The sequence below is a fragment of the Scomber japonicus genome, chromosome 21 (genome assembly GCF_027409825.1).
Source record: "Scomber japonicus isolate fScoJap1 chromosome 21, fScoJap1.pri, whole genome shotgun sequence".
Lineage (NCBI taxonomy): Eukaryota > Metazoa > Chordata > Actinopteri > Scombriformes > Scombridae > Scomber > Scomber japonicus.
In genome coordinates, this window is record NC_070598.1 from 17,491,340 (window position 1) to 17,512,108 (window position 20,769).

General features: G+C 37.1%; 2 protein-coding genes across 2 annotated transcripts; both read left to right on the forward strand.

Annotated features, from left to right (window-relative positions):
- LOC128382341 (vascular cell adhesion protein 1-like) lies at positions 1-6,020 on the forward strand. The gene is made up of 6 exons (XM_053342340.1): positions 1-43; positions 296-667; positions 1,641-1,946; positions 2,051-2,322; positions 2,467-2,517; positions 5,763-6,020. The coding sequence occupies exons 1-6, from the start codon at positions 1-3 to the stop codon at positions 6,018-6,020; spliced, it is 1,302 nt and encodes a 433-aa protein (XP_053198315.1).
- A 1,856-nt stretch (positions 6,021-7,876) lies between these two features.
- On the forward strand, positions 7,877-20,037 carry LOC128382342 (sialoadhesin-like). Its single transcript, XM_053342341.1, has 9 exons — positions 7,877-7,940; positions 8,193-8,576; positions 9,511-9,816; positions 9,921-10,181; positions 17,893-18,198; positions 18,303-18,560; positions 18,670-18,742; positions 19,392-19,443; positions 19,828-20,037. The coding sequence occupies exons 1-9, from the start codon at positions 7,877-7,879 to the stop codon at positions 20,035-20,037; spliced, it is 1,914 nt and encodes a 637-aa protein (XP_053198316.1).
- Positions 20,038-20,769: the final 732 nt, after the last annotated feature.

The window sequence follows — 20,769 nt, forward strand, 5'->3', positions numbered from 1 at the left end:
ATGTTGACAGTCAACATGTTACTGAGTGTCTTCTTTCTTCCAGGTGAGCTGTTTGTTCACTCACTTTTATTTGGAGACATTACTCAAATCATTTACAGTCTGAAACAAAGCAGAAAGATCAGCTACTTCTTACAACTGTTCACATCCTGACTGCAAAGTTAAATGTTTTATTTTAAAATTGTTACAAGACAGAAAAACATGCAACATACAGCTGCTGAAGTGTATTTATTGTATCATGAACCATCTCATCATGGAGATTTTTCTACTTTATGTTAATGATGATCTGATCTCACAGGTGCTTTGGCTGATTGTCCTGATGATTCAGACCTCTTCATCACTGCACCACTGAAGATGGAAGCACTGAGTGGATCTTGTTTGCAAATCCCGTGTAACTTTAGTGCTAGAGTAGCAACAGAATTTGATGGCAGCAGAGAAACAATTGGAATATGGATGAAAAATAATCATAAAAAAGAGAATGAAATTTTCAAAAGTAGTCAGGCTGATAACCCCTATCCAATGAAAATTACTGGAAACCTGAAAGAGAAAAACTGCACCACTCTATTTTCCAATTTAACCACAACATATACAGACATATACTACTTCAGAATTGAGAACAGGCCATTCTTGGCAACAGCTGTTTGTGATCCTCTTCATATAACAGTCACAGGTAAGATAGTTTTGTTTTTTCAGTCGTATTGTTTTTCAGAATAAAAAAGAAATCGGTTGCAGCTTTGGTCTGAAAAGCAAACACCATGGTCCTAACCTTACTGTGATATTAAATATGTGATGAAGACTACAAAGTAAACTGTAAAGTAAAAACTAGCCTGTGAGTAGATAGTCGTTGGTTTGAATATCCCGACTCACCACCGAATAATACTTTAATATTTATTAATTTGAAACAAAACTTCATGACTATACAGTAAAAGTCCCCAAACTTTTGTCATCTACTGTTTTTGCTTGAAAAGGGAAATCAGTGAAGTTATTTTTACTCCTCCATATTCATGAATGGACAAAATATGTGTTAGTTTGCTTAAATTGCTGATTCTAACAGACACAAATTCTTAATTTTTTTCTTAACTTTCTACACAACTATACAGTGAGAGTCACTAAATTGTCATTGTCTACTGTTTTTTGCTCGAAAATTGAAATCATGTGTGTATCAAGTTATTTTCACTCCTCCATATTTATTGAAGAACATAATCTAAATGAATTAGTCTTGCTGATTCTGACAGTCACTGTCTCAATGAATGTTCACAATACTCAGTGTGGTTTTTACAAATTGGTAAAGATTTGGAGAAAACATTTAATTATTTTTAGTTTAGCTGTAAATAATATGTTGGTCATTTTGAAATAAAATTTTCAATCTGTACCTACAGTATATATTGGTAGATATTGCACTGGCACAACATTAGCACAAAAGATTATACTATAATTATGGAGTAATGCCACTGTATATTGTGGACTGTATTCTAAATGATTACCAAAACATCTTTAATAACATTGTCTGTACAAATATAAAGTAATAGTTACAAAATTGTCATCCACTGTTTTTGCTTGAAAAAGAAAATCAGTCGTGTATAAAGTTAATTTCATTCCCCCATATTCTTTAGTGTAAAGTGTGTGTTTGATTTTAAACACAGATTCTCCTCCGAGCCCAACAATTGAAATCTCAGGTGAGCTGAAGGAGAAGGAGTCTGTCACTATAACCTGCTCAGCTTTCACTCCCTGTCCACACTCCCCTCCTAAACTCACCTGGAATCTCCAACAAGACGCTCACAACACAATAGAGGAGAACACAGATCGAACCTTTACCACTAAAATCCAGAAGACCATCACTCTGTCTGACAAGCACGATGGATACACCATCACCTGTTCTTCCATCTACTCTGTGAATGAAGGACACAATGTTAAGTCAGCAGAGGGAAAAGTGACTCTCAATGTTTCATGTAAGACAACCAGAGTTTGTTATTGGATCATGTCAGCACATGATGATTCATGAGATATCAGCTGATTTTTAATAAATAACAATAATCTGTCACATTTTCCTCAGATGCTCCTAAAAACACCTCAGCAATGATCAGTCCATCAGGTTTGGTGTCACCAGGTAGCTGGGTGAACCTGACCTGCTCCAGCAGAGCCAAGCCTGCCGCCAACTTCACCTGGTTCAAGACCAACAAAGATGGACTCATGAAAGTATCTGAAGGAGACTTCTACAGCTTCAATGTGACAGATGGAGGAGTTTATTACTGTGTGGCCACAAATAATGTTGGTAATCAGTCGTCATCACAGATCCATCTGATTATTAAAGGTAAATGCAGGACTGTGTTTAATCCACTCTACTGTGGAACATCAAAAATCAGTACACCATCTGTGATATGTCCACATTTAACCTTTGATTTTGTTTAATCACTTACATTGCTTTTGTGTTCATGAGCAGAACCAGAAATGCCTCATGGATCTTTTCAGTGGGGGGCAGTTCTGGGAGGAATCATTGGGATCATCATACTCATCTGCCTGGTTGTTTGTGTGTAGTAAGTATAACAAATTATAGCAGATAACATGACTCATTTTCTGGCTCGGGAATTTCAGCCGCAGCCACATTCAAGATAAAGCCACAGATGATTTTGTGATCTGGCAGTCCTTAACCTCCTTATCCCTTGACTTTGTAAAAAAAAAATAAACAAAAAAACAACCCAAAACAACTTTATTATAAACTTCACCATACAATATGACACACTGGCTCTCATTGTACAGACACCTCAAAGAGAAAGCTATAATACTGTCATTACACAAATGCTCTCATTGCTCCTTAATTAATTACAATCCTTCCAAAAATAGCATTACTTCAAGCCCCTCTTTACTCAGCAGTTAAATGTCTGAAATGAAAAAATGCATATTTGCATATTTATATATTCTGGATTTAATGAAGAAGAAAGAGTATATATGCAATTTCAAGGATCTTTATGTGGTATATGTTGGCACAAAAAGTTGGACAGAGGTTATCCAAAAAGATACTGTGTATATTTAGTTAGTATTTACCCACTAGAGGTCACTGTAGACCACAGGATGTTGTGCTGAATGTTTGGAAAGAAACTGAGTGAAGAAGACGCAATTCAGGTCAATATACCTTCAAACACATTTACAGAGGATCTTGCAGGTGTCTCCTGGAGTTTGGGGCCACAGTTATGGAGCCGTGTTTTTACAAGTGGGTCCCCTTATATTTTATTGGGTGGGAGGTTTGTTCAGTCAGTGGACAGAGATGGGAAACACAGTGAGAGATAGATATAGGCAGGGGCGGAGCTACAGGGGTGGCTAGGGGAGCAATTGACCCCCCCGAAATCTGATTGGCTACCCCAACTGCCCCCCCAGATGGAGTCTTTGATGATCACTGTTTCTATGTTATCAGGGTGTTGAAGAATGCACCATATTCATTTTGTACATAAATAAACTACAAATTGCATTCAAAATTGCACTTTTTGTCTGCTTAGTATGTGGCTACGTAAGCATGATTGAAAATTACTGCTTACATGTGTATATAAGAAAGGTCAATAAGCCTTAATTAACTTGTAAATTTTGCACCAAAAATAATCACAGTGTGTGTGTGTGTGTGTGTGTGTGTGTGTGTGTGTATACGTATACAGTATAAGACAAAAATGACCAGTCATGACATGTCAACACAAGACAAGACCAACATCCATAAGTCCATGTAGAAATTTAAAAAAAAATAGTAAACACAACATAAACAGGTAGGCTGTGCAGCACTCGTTATGTCTATAAACCATTGCCCCCCTGAAATACACTTGGCCACCCCCTTGCTACCCCAAGGATAAAAGTCTAGCTCCGCCACTGGATATAGGGATATGATCAGGTAGTATTTTAAGGCTGAAGCCAATGTGGAAGTACCTTAAAGTGCAATTCCACTGACGGTCACTGGCTCCAAAAAAATCCCTGGATCCAAAACACTCCCATTTAAAAAGAGTCCACTTCATTTTTAACAAGTCATTGAGGTCTCAATCAAGTGTGCTGGTGGTACATTTGGAAATCTTTGCTCCATTAATAAGATTTTTAGACTTGTCTACACTGTGGGTGTTGATTGACAGATAGAGTCATAATCGTTTAAGGAGTTTAATGTTTCTTGATCATAATGTCCTGTTAGCACAATTTAACAGAAGTTGCTCATTTTAATTCATTTAATTAATGCTTGGATCTGAGGTAGCGCGGCATGAAAGAACATGAAAGACAACACACCACACTCCTTACTTAAAAGCCCCTTGCTCCAAACAGAAAATATGTCACCATAAGTCTGGGCTTCAAACTGGCTCCAACGCAAACATCCAAGAGCCTGGAAGAGGAGAAAGCACAATGAGCCGTCATCTGCCAGTCACGCCTTCTTCAAACCAGAGAGTAGACAAGGTGCATTGCCGCAATGCCACGGCAAGGAGAGAGCTCACAGGCAGGGCAGAGCACCACAAACCCCAACTGCTTTAGCCATCTCCCACAACACTTTAAAAGAGACACTGCATCACCAGCAGGGGAGGAAGCATTAGATCAGTGCAGGCTATGTTCCACATAGCAGCTCAAGTTGCTTTGTCCAGCTGGTCACACAGGCTACATAATGCAGGAAGCACTCAGCTGGCACCCCTGCCTCTCTTCTGTCTGTTACCTAGACAGAGGCTCTATGACAGGCTGTCTTCAGACTGCAGCGTGAGAGTGGTAGTAACAGCTTTGACTGTCATGCAGTCATTGGTGCTCATGTCAGCAGGCCATGAGAAGCGCTCTAGAGGCTCATAGGGATCACTTATGTTGAATCGTGCCAATCCCTTTTGGTGCCCTGAACAGCTCATTGTGGGCTATTGAGAGGGAGTGACTGGTAGAGCCCTATCAAAGCACCTAGGTTGGCTTTGTGAGTGCAGGTAAGGATCCCCCAACTGGTCTGAGTCAGCAGTGCAAACATTCATCAGGATCTGCCTGCCCACTGTACTAATCAAGTCCAGTAGAGGACAGAGCCTATGTCAGATGGAGTGAAAGTTATGAAGGTTATGTCATTGTAGTTCTATAAGCACAGGCAGAGCCCTCTACTCATGGATCTTGTTCCTCCTACACTTGCCACTTGAGTATTTACTGGACAGCCTAGTTAGCGGCAGTAAGACACTGCTTCATATACAGTGTGAGATGCACATCAACTGAGGACTTGTAATTTCAGGGGGTGATTGCATGTGTGTGATTAGAGAAGTATTACCCATGGAGTCTAGTAGGGGGATCTGCTGGGATCTGCGCTTACAGTGCTAAGGTTACAATATCCTACCTTTGTTCAGCTTTATAAACTGTGTTCTTCTGTACTTCATTTTCATCATGTCACCATGTCACAATCAAGATGTTTCCTTTATTTACAGCATTCTTGTGTCTTTGAGGTATTCCCAGTCGACAAATCCTACTTCACAACAAACTCAGGTGGGAAAAGTTTGAAGTTTGAAAACACACTAAACATCCTATTAGTAACCTTTTGTGGTAAAACATTTTGAGTATTCACTCTCCAAGACTTTACAATGCACAAAAGAGTTGAAAATTTATCTCTTAGCTTTTTTGTGGCACAACATATAATGTAACATTAGCAACAGCAGATTGTTCTGATCTTTGCTGCTTTAAGTGGGAACCAAGTCAGACATTGAAAGAAGTTACCTGTTGGAACTTGATTCTCCAAATCTAGATGAAGGTCCCCCTTTAGTTCCTCAAAACTTCTCATATTGGTACATTTTTTGCAGGGTCAAACAGGTGACAAGCCAGCTGTTGAAGAGCCAGCCAGTAAAGCAGAAGAAGAAAAAGAAGAGGAAGGAGGAGAAAACATCCATTATGGAGAGATTAAATTCTGCAAATTGAGATCTGAACCATCCTCTGTACAGGACAGCATACAGCAGCAGGATACGGTGTATGCCCAGGTCAAAGTGTCTGAACCAACAATCAGCTTAACACAGACTGCTGAGAGTCCAGAAAACCTGTATGCTCAAGTGAAGAAAAAATGAGAGACATTTTAATGTTTAAAGTCAAATGTACCCATATTTTTTTAATCTAAACCCAAGGTTGTTTTAGTCGTTTAATGTAGAAAGAGACACTGGAGCCTGGATAGAAAAATGTCATTTTCACACTCAACAATTCAAAGAAACAAAGCTCAAAACTTTCTCATCTTGCAGGGTTTTTTCATGTCGATTACCAACTTCTTCATAAATGTGTGCTGACCTTACATAACTGTTGTTGTCTGATTTGTTATTTAAATGTCAGATACACACAGATAAAAGTCCCAAAGCTCTAAATGGTAAACAAGTCTAAAATACACCAGAAGCAGGATTGTTTAAATTTGAACTGTTTGTGTCTAAGTCTGCAAAAGTGAATGTTAAAACATATTATATTTTTACACATTCAAAAGTGTTCATTAATTGCACTGTAATGAAAACTCCTTACCTCCTTCTGTATTACAGTGCTACATTTATAATGAAGAGTCTCTGAATCACCAGTAACAGGAAAGAATAACAAATGTTGGGTGTGGTTCTCACAGAGGCAATCTGCTCTAATAATAAATATGGACATCAAATAACAGATTAGAAAAACACACTTTTCTAGTCCTCTAATTATTTAATTTCATTGAATGTCAATAATTGTATTTGATTAACTCAACAATAAATGAATTGATTATTATAGTATTGTAGACCAAGACTGACTTTTTGTGTTTATTTTAACAATCAGCACTAAGTACAGCTGAGGCTGGATGAGTTCTGCAGGTATTTTGTCATAAACCAATGTATAGGATGAATTGAAATTTGAATAAATTTGGAATGATTACATTTGAATGTCATTTATATTTTACCATTTGTGTTTGAGCATTTGCACAGAGGTTGTGATAACTGTGCAGCAGCAACGACACTGGGAACTAGAATACTTGTGTAAAATACATGAAGTCAGTATTTTAATTTGTTAAAATACTGTTATAGGTTACTAATACAAATACAAAATGTGAGCAGTAAGGGTGATTACCGCTTGTATTTGTATTTCTCTCTCTCTCTCTCTCTCTCTCTCTCTCACACACACACACACACACACACACACACACACACACACACACACACACACACACACTTTCAAATTTAATAACAGGACAAACCTCTTGAGATACACCATCTCAGTTTTAGGGGTGCTCAGGCACAAGACATGAAAGTGAACAAATATTTTAACAAAAAAACAAAACAATGGACTAATAATAATTATAGACAACAATCCAATGACACAAAATATTCAACTTTTTAACATCAATAAGGACATACACATCTTTATACCATATATCTTTATATATCTACAGCAGTTTTGAACAAAAGTAAATGGACTTGCTCTGTACGTCTTCAAACACGGAAGGTTACTTCAGTTTTAAACTGCAAAAACTAAAAAGGGAAGTTGGTTAGTTGGTCTGTTGCAAAATAGCTCAGCTTAAACTGGACAATTTTATCATGAGATCATCAGTCAAAGGATTTTACTGCAGCTGTGTTTCTGATGTGGGTAAGATGACCTCAGTTTTTTAAACCAAAGTTTTTATCATTTAGTTAGTCCTTCTGAATTTAAAAGTAAAATATTTGATATATCTTCTTTTTTGTTTTAGTTACTGCAATATTTTACCATTAACAGATACAATAATCACATTACTTTTGGTATGATTCAGAATTTGCAGTAAAAATTATATTAAGTGTAGGCATGCAGGTTTATATCCCTGGATTAAAGATGTTAATTTTAAAAGAGGAACTGGCTTTAATTAAATAAATAAAAACTCCATAACATGATGAAATGAAAAAATATTCCTGCATTGTTGTGTTTGTAAATCCAGGTGATGAGATTGATGGCAGTCCTGTCTACAAATATGTTGACAGTCAACATGTTACTGAGTGTCTTCTTTCTTCCAGGTGAGCTGTTTGTTCACTCACTTTTATTTGGAGACATTACTCAAATCATTTACAGTCTGAAACAAAGCAGAAAGATCAGCTACTTCTTACAACTGTTCACATCCTGACTGCAAAGTTCAATGTTTTATTTTAAAATTGTTAGAAGACAGAAAAACATGCAACATACAGCTGCTGAAGTGTATTTATTGTATCATGAACCATCTCATCATGGAGATTTTTCTACTTTATGTTAATGATGATCTGATCTCACAGGTGCTTCGGCTGCTTGTTCCTTACATTCAGCCCTCTTCATCACTGCACCACTGAAGATGGAAGCACTGAGTGGATCTTGTTTGCAAATCCCGTGTAACTTTAGTGTTAGAGTAGCAGAAGAATTTGATGGCAGCAGAACAACCTTTGGAGTGTGGATGAAAAGGGATCACAAATTTAAAACCTATCCAAAGGACGTGATTTTCAAAAGTAGTCAGACTGTTAACACCTATCCAATGAAAATTACTGGAAACCTGAATGAGAAAAACTGCACCACTCTATTTTCCAATTTAACTACAACATATACAAACAGATACTACTTCAGAATTGAGAACGAGCAATTTGAGAAAACAGCCATTTGTGATCCTCTTCATATAACAGTCACAGGTAAGATATTTTTTTTTCAGTCATATCATTGTTTAAAATAAAAAAGAAATCAGTTGCAGCTTTGGTCTGAACAGCAAACACCATGTTCCTAACCTTACTGTGATATTAAATACTGTATGTGATGAAGACTACGAAGTAAACTCAGCTGTGGTGAAATGTGAGAGAAACCAGCCTGTGAACAAAGTCATTGGTGGTAATGTCCTGACTCACAGTGGAATATTCATATTTGAATATTTAGTCATTTGAAATGACAAACAAACAAACAATGTAATCTTTTGTTTCTAATGATGCACAGTACGTATACTATATATATATGTTGGTACAGGGGAACAAGATGTGAAGTTATGGAATAAGGGGGGAACAATTTGTATAATTAAGTTTTTTGGTGAAGTGAATGACAGAGGCTGTCATCTGGTCGTTTGTTCAGAACTAAACATAGAGGCACTGCCTGTTGGCACATATTTCCTATTGGACTCAATTCTTCTCTCCTGGCTTGATACTTGCTAGACTTGTATCAACTCAAAGTGTGTGCTAAATGAAATTGTAAATTGTTATGTACCATGTGATTATTTTAAGTACCCCAAAATTATGAAGGAATGCAGTTTGTTTGTTGATAATATGTTGGTAATAAGGTAATTTTGAAATAAAATGTTTAATCTCTACCAATATATGTATTGGTAGATATAGCACTGGCACAACATTAGCACAAAAGATTATACTATAATTATGGAGTAATGCCACTGTACATTGTGGACTGTATTCTAAATGATTACCAAAACATCTTTAATAATATTGCCTGTACAAATATAAAGTAATAGTTAAAAAATTGTCATCGACTGCTTTTGCTTGGAAAATGAAAATCAGTCGTGTATTAAGTTAATTTCATTCCTCCATATTCTTTAGTGTAAAGTCTGTGTTTGATTTTAAACCACAGATTCTCCTCCGAGCCCAACAATTGAAATCTCAGGTGAGCTGAAGGAGAAGGAGTCTGTCACTATAACCTGCTCAGCTTTCACTCCCTGTCCACACTCCCCTCCTAAACTCACCTGGAATCTCCAACAAGACGCTCACAACACAATAGAGGAGAACACAGATCGAACCTTTACCACTAAAATCCAGAAGACCATCACTCTGTCTGACAAGCACGATGGATACACCATCACCTGTTCTTCCATCTACTCTGTGAATGAAGGACACAATGTTAAGTCAGCAGAGGGAAAAGAGACTCTCAATGTTTCATGTAAGACAACCAGAGTTTGTTATTGGATCATGTCAGCACATGATGATTCATGAGATATCAGCTGATTTTTAATAAATAAAAATAATCTGTCACATTTTCCTCAGATGCTCCTAAAGACACCTCAGCAATGATCAGTCCATCAGGTTTGGTGTCACCAGGTAGCTGGGTGAACCTGACCTGCTCCAGCAGAGCCAAGCCTGCTGCCAACTTCACCTGGTTCAAGACCAACAAAGATGGACTCATGAAAGTATCTGAAGGAGACTTCTACAGCTTCAATGTGACAGATTTACTAGAAGTTTATTACTGTGTGGCCTCAAATGATGTTGGTAATCAGATGTCATCAGAGATCCATCTGACTATTAAAGGTAAATACAGGACTGTACTGAATCCAGTAGAATGTGGGACTCCAGAAGTGGGTGCACAACATCATCTGTTCTTTCAGATGATCTGTGAATGAAGGAAAAGATTTCAAGGCAACAGATGATTAGCAACTGATCTTGTGTTAGGAGAGCCAAGATCATTTTGCTACGAAGATTAATAAAGTGTCACATTGTTGGTTCAATGGATCATGACCATGTGTTGTGTTACAGGTCATGGGAAATTGGTCTACATTATAGTGAAGGCTGTGGGAATTGTAATGCTTGTCAGTACAATGGTCATCTTTGAGTGGTGAGGCCTACTTTTTGATCATTTGCAACTACAGAAAAATTGATATGATTTTAAATGTGGTTTGGATGTTTGAGATAGATCATTATTATCACAGCAGGAACTAAAATCACTTCTGTCTTCCTCCTTTTGCCCCAGGTGGATTAGAACAAGACGCTCCACCAAACCAGTGAAGGTAATAAAAAATTAATAATCTGTTTAAATTTTAAAAATCCACCATGAAATGTTCCCAATCGACTGACCCACAGCTACAGTATGTTGCTGTCTGATCTACTCAGTAATCATTGTTTATATCTTATCCTGTCCTACTTCTGAATACAAGTGTTGTTTTATTGAACCATTACACTAACTCACAGATGTTATCATGCTAACATACTAAATTATGCCTTAGCCTTATAAACATCTGCATACTCATTGTGAGCATGTTTGCATGCTAATGTCAGTTTAAAGTATGGTCAAAGTACAGCCTCATAGAGCAGTGAGCATGGCTGTCTTGTCCTAAACCAGAATCACACACTTTATCTTAGTCACATTCATCTGCAGAATCAAAGCTGGGCTTACAGTCAATACTTTGTTACAGGAACAGGCAAGAAATTAGAGTTGGAGCTCTAGTGTGGACACATTTGGTCCTCTCTGATGGATGGTACTTGTGTATGACTGTAAGCTCTGTAAACACTTTGTGCTAGAAATGAACTAATATTTTCTGCACATTATTTTTATTTATTTTTTATACTTTCTGCACATTCACTGAGAGTCACGCATTTCATTTCTTTTTGATACAGAAATTACTTGACATGACAATAACTTTGAAAAGTCACTTTGAGCTGTAGGCTACAGTGAATAAAACTCTCAGCAGCAGTAAATTCACTACAGATCACTAACACCCCACTGTCTCTGTGCTGTTTCATTTCCACAGGACACAGCAGAAAATGTCAGCAGGGTGTTTGAGTTGTCATCATGAGCCACAAGGAGAGGACGACAACATGTTCACTATCAGTGGAATTACATGATATTCCTTATTTACATGTGTTAGTGTGCCATTTACAAGAAGGCAGATCACTGCTTCCTCCAGGTAAATATTTAATGTCATCAGTAGGATGACCCAAGACTCTTGCGGTATTTTTGTTTCTGTTTCTGTTGTGTATTTCTTCTTTCTTTTTCTAAAGTCAACATGACAACATCTTCTTTAGTAATGTTGGACTTATTCATGGCAACAATGTTTTTTCAATATATCAAAAAGATAATTAGACCATGTAAATAATACATTAATAATTTATTTAAATGAAAAACTGTTCAAATATAAACTTTCTGATTTTCTTGATTTAATGCAGTGTTAAGCAGAAAAACATTTTTTATCACTTATTCTATCATCTGAATAACCCTAACCCTCAGATGACAGATGTGTTAATGTGACATTTACGGCGCAAATAAACATGATCTTTTCAGCTGATCAATTGTGTAACTATTATGATTCATGTGATATATTTTATACATATAAATAATAAAGAAGATTAAGCATACCCATTTGCAAAGAGTTGTGTTTGTTTCTTAGAATGAATTCATAATTTGAAGACTAAAGTTATCACATCTGACTTCCTTCCTCATAGGGCGCTGCATTTAAAGTGTTTGTGTGCAATGTTTTAGTTTCTGAGGTCACATGATATCTGTTGACCAAAAATGGTGAACTAAGAGAGGTTTACCTGAAGAGGGAAGTTCATACTTATTTCTTTTGAAACCTACCAAAATACACAAATTGCCTCATTTTGACTGAGAAACACCAATTAGGTGTTTTCCTCATTGTGTAGTGGTGGGCTTGTTTGATAAGGAGAACTTTATTTCTTCAACCAAATCAGTGGTAGGCTGATACCCATTTTAAATCATTTTGAATATCTTGACTGTGATATTTATATTTATAGAATATGTTTCTTTGTATACAGATCTTTTGCAATACTATACTAAACATATATGTTCATATGATCAAACATGAAATGCGAATGTGTCACACAGTGATCATTTTTCACTCCTTCATATGTTTATCAGTCATTAATAAAATGCTCATAGATCAACAGAGGGTTTTTTCAATATCAGATACTGAACACTACAAGCAGGGCACTTAATGCCTGTGAAGATCTGAGTCATCCAGGTGATGCTATAATTCAAAAGTGTTGAGTCAGGGTGCGCAGGTGGTCGAGTGCATGCCACATACGCAGCCAACCCCGGTTCGAATCCCGGCCGGAGGTCCTTGGCTGCATCTTATACCCCCCCTCTCTCCCATGTTTCCTGTCTATCTACAGCTGAATAAAGTTGTCTATAAAAAAAGTGTTGAGTCAAGAGCAACTGGACTTGTACATTCTCATGGAAACAAAAGGCTTCATCAGTTGTTAGAGTTTGCAGAAATTCAGTGTTTTGTTTGAAGGAGGTTAAAGTTGAGAAAGGTGATAAAATACTGAAATGTACAATACAGGATGATGTTTTGAACTATTTAATCTACATTCATCAGGTCTAGACTAGATCGAATACTGGATCGAATAGGTTTCTTATTAGTGAGTTCACATGAACAGTCCACTGTATTATTCATTTTTAATTTATATGTATGTAAAACTGAAGATAAAGACAGTGTTTCTTCTTTCTCTTATTTTAAAATGCATAGACTATACAAATTGAAATAGCCCAGTGTGAAAAATATAAATGACTTGCTTGTGTCTTCCATTACTGTAACAGAACAATATTGAAATAGAAAAAAAATCCCTAATTCATATTCACATCCAGTCACTGAGGGTCACTGTCAGCCTGCAACACAACACAGAGAGCTGCTGGTGCATCTGGAGGTAAAGTTTAACAGCAATAGAGTCAGAAATGAATGAAACTCCTGTGTTTCAAACTAGGTTCAATAGTTCAAATGGATGAGTCCTTTGACAGAAAATGAAACAGAAAGGCAAAAGATTCTTAATCACCAATTATAGCAAAAACTAATGCTGCAGACTGGGCCGAAGGAAGAGATGGAGAAAGAGAGCAGAGTGAGAGGCAGAAGAGAGTGTAAGAAGAGACAGAATTTAGGAAATCAGAAGCAGTGAATGTGAGGGATTAAGAATTGATCAAAAAAAGATGAAACAGAACAAGAATGAGAAAGACAGAACCTGATGTCGAAAGATAAAGACTGAAGGACACTCGAGTCTATTTTTTCCATCAGCTGGACCTCACGGTGTGTTTCCTCTCTATTTATATAATTTCTAGAACAATAACACACTCCATAAAATAGTAGTTGGATATTTTCTGTCACCATCTACCTGCAGAAGTGATAAATAAATTATCATTGTTGTGTTTTCATTAATCACCACTAGGTGACACTGTTGTCCATCAAAGAAACTGACTCAGTGCCAAAGTTCCTAATGAATGTGTAACTGTTACTAGATATAACTCATTAAGATGTGATGAAGGAGATGGCGTACTAATGTATGCAAGGAATAGTTTCTCTTTTCATCTTCTTAACTCATCATCGCTGTTAAATGTCATATTTGACTACATTGCTCTGGATCTGTTGGGGGAACACTGTTGGAATTTATCGCCTCCTCTCTGCAGGCAGTGAAGCTCTGGAAGATATTAAGAACTTGTGGTCAACTTACGTATCCTCTGAGCTACTTATTATAACCTTGACTAGTTATGAAGCAAATCAGACAGGCTTAAAAATCTTTGTCTTGACTGAAACCCTACTTCTCGATAAACCTACCACAGCCAGCTCCTTTGTTTCTCCAGTATAAGGAAGTTCCGGTTGTGACCACCACCAAGTACTTGGGGATACTCACATAACAGGTCATGAGAAAAGCCTCTAAATGGCGTCAATTTCTGAATGTTCTAGCCAGACACAGCCTGTCCTGCGAGGCACTTCTTACAATCTATACTGCTGTGGTTAGGCCATATCTGAAGCATAGCGATGTCCCCATCATTGCAACTCCCATTGCTTCAGAGCAGGAAGGAGCAGGCAGCCAATCAGCTGATTAAATATATGATACACGCACAACACCCACTCCATGACTGGCTCCCTCAGACAAAAGCAGATGATACAAACAGGCTGCTGACAATTTTACACACATTACATGCAGAACAAACATGGTGAAAGCAGCAACTCTGCCTACAGTAGTCAGGCTGTACAACACAGAACTGAAAAGATAGCTTAAGTATTTCAACATCCAAATGGCTTTGTATCTGTGAAGTCAAGCTCAGACTTGAGAACATCATTATCTGTGTTGTATACCTGCTTTTTGTGTATTTTAAATGTATATACAGTTTGTATTTGCATCGATATGTCTCCTGTTATTATTGTAAATTCTGCTATTATTCAGATGGCACATGTGAGCATGAATGTAAATAAATTCAAACTCAAACTCTGGTGTTCTTGTTCTAGATCAGTGACTGCTACCTTATCAGCATTTATTTCAAACACTATATAACACAGAATTTCCCTGATGAACACTCTAACATTGGAAAGCATACATTTTTTAATACTAAAACTCAAAGCTACATAATTTTTACTCATACTACTGACAGTTATGCTTCTCATAAAATTTAAAGAATACATCAAACCCCTGGTTTTATCCTGAAGCTGTCCTTATTAAAAGTCATAGAAATAAACTTCTGTCTATTGTTAGAGCTATCACTATGCTTCAGATATATCAAACCATGTGCCTGGCAGAGCTTGGGACAGGGATGCCCCCCAACAGTCCACTGGCACCTCTTCTCAACTAGCTCAGAGTTGCCATGGATTACATCTGATGTGCAGGGCCCTCTACATGGTGGCTCTTTGTGGGCCTCCATTTGAGCCCAATGAGTGTGAAGATACAAAATTTCTTTCATACAAAATGGCAGTGGATGGGCACTGGGTGGGTGCTTTATCTGTGCATCCCTCTTGTACTCAGTTCACTTCAGATGGCTCTAAGTTTACTTTGTTTTACATTATGCCTACAAACTATAACTCTATGGCTTTTGAGCTCTCCTTTTTTATCTGAAGGATAGAGGCATGAGGGCAGACTCAACTAGAGGCACAGCAACATCATGGGAATCTATGATATTTGTGCTTCAACCAGTTGGTCAACTGTTTTATCGGTTTTATCGTTTGGATATAACTTTATACTTTTTAACTTTTTAACTAACTCAACCATACACATGAATAAATAATAGTTATTTTCCAAGTGTAATCAGCATTGTTATGTTATGTTAACATTTTGTATGCCACCATCAACCACCAGAAATCAAGCCTTCTTCAAGCTACAGGGTGCTTTTGATAACCTCCAATCACAAAGGCCAGTTTCAACTAAAAGTCTTCAATTATGTCAGTCAACACAGTGTATCTCTAAGTAAGCATGTTTTTGTGTAAAATCAAATCAAAATAAAGCTGTATTTAAATTGTACTGTTCGTCGTATCTGACTATAGATGGACACATCCTTTCCAAACAAGGGCTTGATAGATTGATACATGAACATAAAGAGAATAAAGACTGAAATAAAACTTTAAAAGGAACCTCTTGTCTCGACATTCTAGATGGTGATACGAGTGTTTCAACAATGATGTTTGTACGTGGCTGATGAAACAGTGAAGTTGTGCCAAAGAAGGTAATGGGATGTAAACTAGTAATGGTGCAAAGGACCTGGAACATGCAGAGGAACCTGGCCTTGGCAGGAATTCAAACGGTTAAAATGGGTTAAATACTAGATATGAGAAGTAAGGGCAAGAATAATTTGTATTTGTCAAATATTTATATCACTCAGGTGAGCTGATCTACAGCAGCTTTACCACAAAACCAAATTGACTTTTTTTGCAGATCTTCAAACATAGGAAGTTGACTTAGTTTTAAATTGCGAAAGCTAAAGAGGGAAGTTGGTTATTTGGTCTGTTGCACGACAGCTCAGTTGTATAAACTGAACTATTTCCACTTGAAATCCCCAGTCAAAGGATTTTGCTTTTGATGTGGACCACTTGGGTAAGACCTTCTTAGTTTTTAACCCAGAGAGTTTTTATTATTTTGTTATTCCTCCTAAACTGAAGTGGAAAATATTTTTATATATTATCTTAACTTACTGAACATTTTACCATTAACAGACAGCATAATCACACTACTATGGTATAATTTACATTGAATATTATAATGCATTGTGCAATTGTGCAGATTTACTTTGTCTGGTTTGAATATGTGTATATATGTATATGATAATTTGGTTTAAAATAACTTGTATGATCACAAAACCTGCATAATATGTTTAAAAGAAATTGTTTGAAATTGTGTACATTGTTTTGGCTTTGGAAGCTCAATAACATGATATTTAAAGAATGAAATATAACTATGTTTGTAATTCAGGATGATGAGATTGATGGCAGTCCTGTCTACAAATATGTTGACAGTCAACATGTTACTGAGTGTCTTCTTTCTTCCAGGTGAGCTGTTTGTTCACTCACTTTTATTTGGAGACATTACTCAAATCATTTACAGTCTGAAACAAAGCAGAAAGATCAGCTACTTCTTACAACTGTTCACATCCTGACTGCAAAGTTAAATGTTTTATTTTAAAATTGTTACAAGACAGAAAAACATGCAACATACAGCTGCTGAAGTGTATTTATTGTATCATGAACCATCTCATCATGGAGATTTTTCTACTTTATGTTAATGATGATCTGATTTCACAGGTGCTTTGGCTGCTTGTCCTGATGATTCAGACCTCTTCATCACTGCACCACTGAAGATGGAAGCACTGAGTGGATCTTGTTTGCAAATCCCGTGTAACTTTAGTGCTAAAGTAGCAGAAGAATTTGATGGCAGCAGACAAACAATTGGAATATGGATGAAAAAAGATCATAAAAAAGAGAATATCATTTTCAATAGTAATAAGGATGTTAAGAGCAATCCAATGATTTTACTGAAAATTACGGGAAACCTGAAAGAGAAAAACTGCACCACTGTATTTTCCAATGTAAAAACAACATATACAGACAAATACTTCTTCAGAATAGAGAACGAGCCATACAAGGCAACAGCTGTTTGTGATCCTCTTCATATAACAGTCACAGGTAAGATAGTTTTGTTTTTTCAGTCATATTGTTGTTTAGAATAAAAATGAAATCAGTTGCAGCTTTGGTCTGAACAGCAAACACCATGGTCCTAACCTTACTGTGATATTAAATATGTGATGAAGACTACAAAGTAAACTCAGCTGTGGTGAAATGTGAGAAAAACCAGTCTGTGATTGCTGATTCTGATGGTCACCATCTCAATGAATGTTCACAGTACTCAAAACCTATTAAACCACAGTTGCAATGCAATAATGTCAGTGCTGGCCTTGAAAAACACCATGTACTCTACATCTGTAACATTTACTGTATTCTTTAGTGTAAAGTGTGTGTTTGATTTTATACCACAGATTCTCCTCCGAGCCCCACAATTGAAATCCCAGGTAAGCTGAAGGAGAAGGAGTCTGTCACTATAACCTGCTCAGCTTTCACTCCCTGTCCACACTCCCCTCCTAAACTCACCTGGAATCTCCAACAAGACGCTCACAACAAAATAGAGGAGAACACAAATCGAACCTTTACCACTAAAATCCAGAAGACCATCACTCTGTCTGACAAGGATGATGGATACACCATCACCTGTTCTTCCATCTACTCTGTGAATGAAGGACAAAATGTTAAGTCAGCAGAGGGAAAAGAGACTCTCAATGTTTCATGTAAGACAACCAGAGTTTGTTATTGGATCCTGTCAGCACATGATGATTTATGAGATATCAGCTGATTTTTAATAAATAAAAATAATCTGTCACATTTTCCTCAGATGCTCCTAAAGACACTTCAGCAATGATCAGTCCATCAGGTTTGGTGTCACCAGGTAGCTGGGTGAACCTGACCTGCTCCAGCAGAGCCAAGCCTGCCGCCAACTTCATCTGGTTCAAGATCAACAAAGATGGACTCATGAAAGTATCTGAAGGAGACTTCTACAGCTTCAATGTGACAGATGGAGGAGTTTATTACTGTTTGGCCACAAATGATGTTGGTAATCAGTCGTCATCACAGATCCATCTGACTATTAAAGGTAAATGCAGGACTGTACTGATCCAAGTTACTTTAATTGATGAAAAGTGGGAAGTGAGTAAAGCCAACAATGTCATCATGCTTATATTGTTTCTTCTTTTTTCTATAAGCAAAACCAAAGTGGGCAGTTGTTGGAGGAATCATTGGGATCATCATACTCATCTTCCTGGTTGTCAGTGTGTGGTGAGCATCACAAACTATAGCAACTATCATGACTCAGACTAATAATTCCAGCCAAGCCCACACAGACAGTGAGAAACAGTTTGTGGTCTGTTACTTCTTCTCTAAATGTCTGACCACACACGTCTCAACCCAACTCAACTCAACTTTATTTATTTCGAAACAAATATTAAAATAATTGTGTATTGTTTTTAAAACAAATGAAAAACAATAAAACAATAACTAAAAACAAACCATAAAACAGTAAAACAGGAGCAGAGTCTCATGCACGGTTGAAAGCCAAGGAATAAAAATGAGTTTTTAGATGAGTTTTAAAAAATGGACACTGAGTACGCTTGTCTAATATCTAAAGGAAGTTCATTCCATAGTTTAGGAGCAGCAACAGAAAATGCTCTATCCCCTCTGAGCCTCTGCTTTGACCTCGGTACCTCCAGGAGCAGCAGATCAGCTGACCTGAGGCACCGAGCAGGAGCATGGAGCTGAAGGAGCTCAGAGAGGTATAGCAGGGCCAGACCATTTAAAGATCTAAGAACAAATAAAATAATCTTAAAATGGACTCTAAAGTGCACAGGCAGCCAGTAGAGCCTGACCAATCATAGCTCAGTTTCAATCTATATTTTTCATTGATGTGTTTTTTTGTTTTTCTGTACAGCACTCTCATTTTTCTCAAGTGGTTTAAGTCGACACATCCACAACAGACTGAGGTAGGAAAATACTGAACATTACTTTACAGCATTGATGCACTGTTTATACGGAATGTTTTAAAGATGCAACATGAGCTCATCCAGATCATGTAACACATCTGAGTGGAGAAAATAAGTAACTGTGTTAAATATGAAGAAATGTCACAAACTCAACAGACATCCTCTTACCAAACTGCTTTGGTGCAAGGTGGAAGACGTCGCAACCACAATGAGTCCACAATTTCTTGAAACAACATACAATGTTTCACTGCTGTGAAAACAGTTTATTGTGATCTTTACAGTCTATCAGGGGGAGCTGAGTGAGAGAAAGAGGTGACATTGAGAGGTTAAAACTCCACCTGATGCTTCTAACAACTGTTTTTTTGGTCACTTTTTGTTTTGCAGGGTCAAACAGATGAAGAAGAGCTAGCTAAAACAGAAGAAGGGATCCATTATGGAGAGATCAACTTCTCCAAGCAGAGACCTGGACAGTCCTCTGACTCAGTGCAGGCCAGCAGAGAGCAGCAGGATATTGTGTATGACCAGGTCAAAGTGTCCACGCCACAGACTGCTGACGGCCCAGAGGAGCTGTATGCTCAAGTGATGAAGACATGAGAGTTATTTTGTCGTTTAAAGACAGATTACACTTCAATGCAATTCATATTAAACACCACTTTATTTTTTATTCATACAATATATTATTTTATGTCAGTTATGTCAGAAACAGGTACTGAAACCTGCACAGAAAATATCTTTTTTACTGTTCACAGTTCAATGAAGAGAAGCTCAACTCCCTCATCCTTCATATTTTCAATGAGGTGTTTGCTGATTTAACACGGCTGTTGCAATCCAGTTATTAGATATATAGCCTATTAGTGTCTGCTTGGCGATCAACTTAAATTCTTAAATTGCTTGTCAGGGCATAATGTATAGGGCCAATGTCAATATTATTTAATATTGTCTTTATTATTTAATATTGTCTGGTTTGGTGTGAACGGCCCTGATTCTTGTGGATGATCATTAACATTTCTTGCCCAAAACGACATTGTGCACCCTTAACCCAGAAATAGATAATGTGTGAGGTACAGTAAGAGAGTGAAAGAGAGCAAAGAAGCATCCTGAGTGACTGTTCAATGTAAAAAACTGTCCAATATAAAGCATCAATTTGATTTAAATATGAGGCGAAAGCCATTTTAAAATGTTTATGAAAATGAACTAAATAAAGTGAGTACGGTTTCTGTTATGGTACAATTGGCTCCCACTGTTTATGAATTAATTATGGTCATTCCCTATACCTGTACCCTATGTTACTATGGTATCAGCCTGATACCAGATTTGTGTAAGTAC